The 917-nt window shown below is 60.5% G+C and overlaps 1 protein-coding gene across 1 annotated transcript in view; it reads left to right on the forward strand.

Annotated features, from left to right (window-relative positions):
• Positions 1 to 917, forward strand: part of EGLN1 (egl-9 family hypoxia-inducible factor 1) — a gene marked incomplete at its 5' end in the record, with an annotated part of 25,721 nt that continues 24,804 nt past the window's right edge. The window contains one exon of the mRNA XM_005856381.2: positions 1 to 348. Coding sequence (XP_005856443.1) covers positions 1 to 348 — 348 coding nt within the window. The remainder of the gene's footprint in view (positions 349 to 917) is intronic.

Consider the following 917-nt stretch of genomic DNA (forward strand, 5'->3'; position numbering starts at 1 on the left):
AACGGGCAGACGAAGCCGCTGCCCGCGCTGAAGCTGGCGCTCGAGTACATCGTGCCCTGCATGAACAAGCACGGCATCTGCGTGGTGGACGACTTCCTGGGCAAGGAGACCGGGCAGCAGGTGGGCGAGGAGGTGCGCGCCCTGCACGACACGGGCAAGTTCACGGACGGCCAGCTGGTCAGCCAGAAGAGCGACTCGTCCAAGGACATCCGGGGCGACCAGATCACCTGGATCGAGGGCAAGGAGCCCGGCTGCGAGACCATCGGGCTGCTCATGAGCCGCATGGACGACCTGATCCGCCACTGTAACGGGAAGCTAGGCAACTACAAAATCAATGGCCGGACGAAAGTAAGTGTGCGGGGGCCTCGCCCCTGGCCCGCGCGCGGCAGGGGCCGTGTCCGCGAGGGGCATGGAGTCTCTCCATCGGAAAGGATCTCCTGGGGGCAGAACCCCGATAGGAGGAAGGCTGGGGCCCGTCTGTAGGTGTTGACCTAGGGAGCCCCTTTCTCTCGTGTGTCCCCCCCTTTTTCCACCTTCTGCCCGTTGGCGAACTTCCGTCCAGTTGCATAGTTTTCTGGCTGAAGGTAGGCTCGCCCTTTTAACTTCTGCCTTCTCTCTCTCTTGCATCGCAATGCACGGTTAGTTCCAACCTCATTGGAGTGTTAGCCGCCCATTGGGGTGGGGTGGGTGGGGGGGAATTAAAGTACTGCTCCGAGCAAGTGCATACATTCGCTCCTCCATTCTCTGGTTTTGGAACCAACCACTCGTCAGATACCGACCTGCAGGGTCGAATGCGGTGCAGAGTGAGGAATCTGCACAAAAAGATAAATGTAAAATGAGCGTGCAGTCAGAGGACTCACTCAGGAAGAGAAGAGTTAGGCTGCTCCGCTCCCTCTGCCACCCCCCCCCCCCCCCCC

Source organism: Myotis brandtii, unplaced genomic scaffold (genome assembly GCF_000412655.1).
Source record: "Myotis brandtii unplaced genomic scaffold, ASM41265v1 scaffold1026, whole genome shotgun sequence".
Classification (NCBI taxonomy): Eukaryota; Metazoa; Chordata; class Mammalia; order Chiroptera; family Vespertilionidae; genus Myotis; species Myotis brandtii.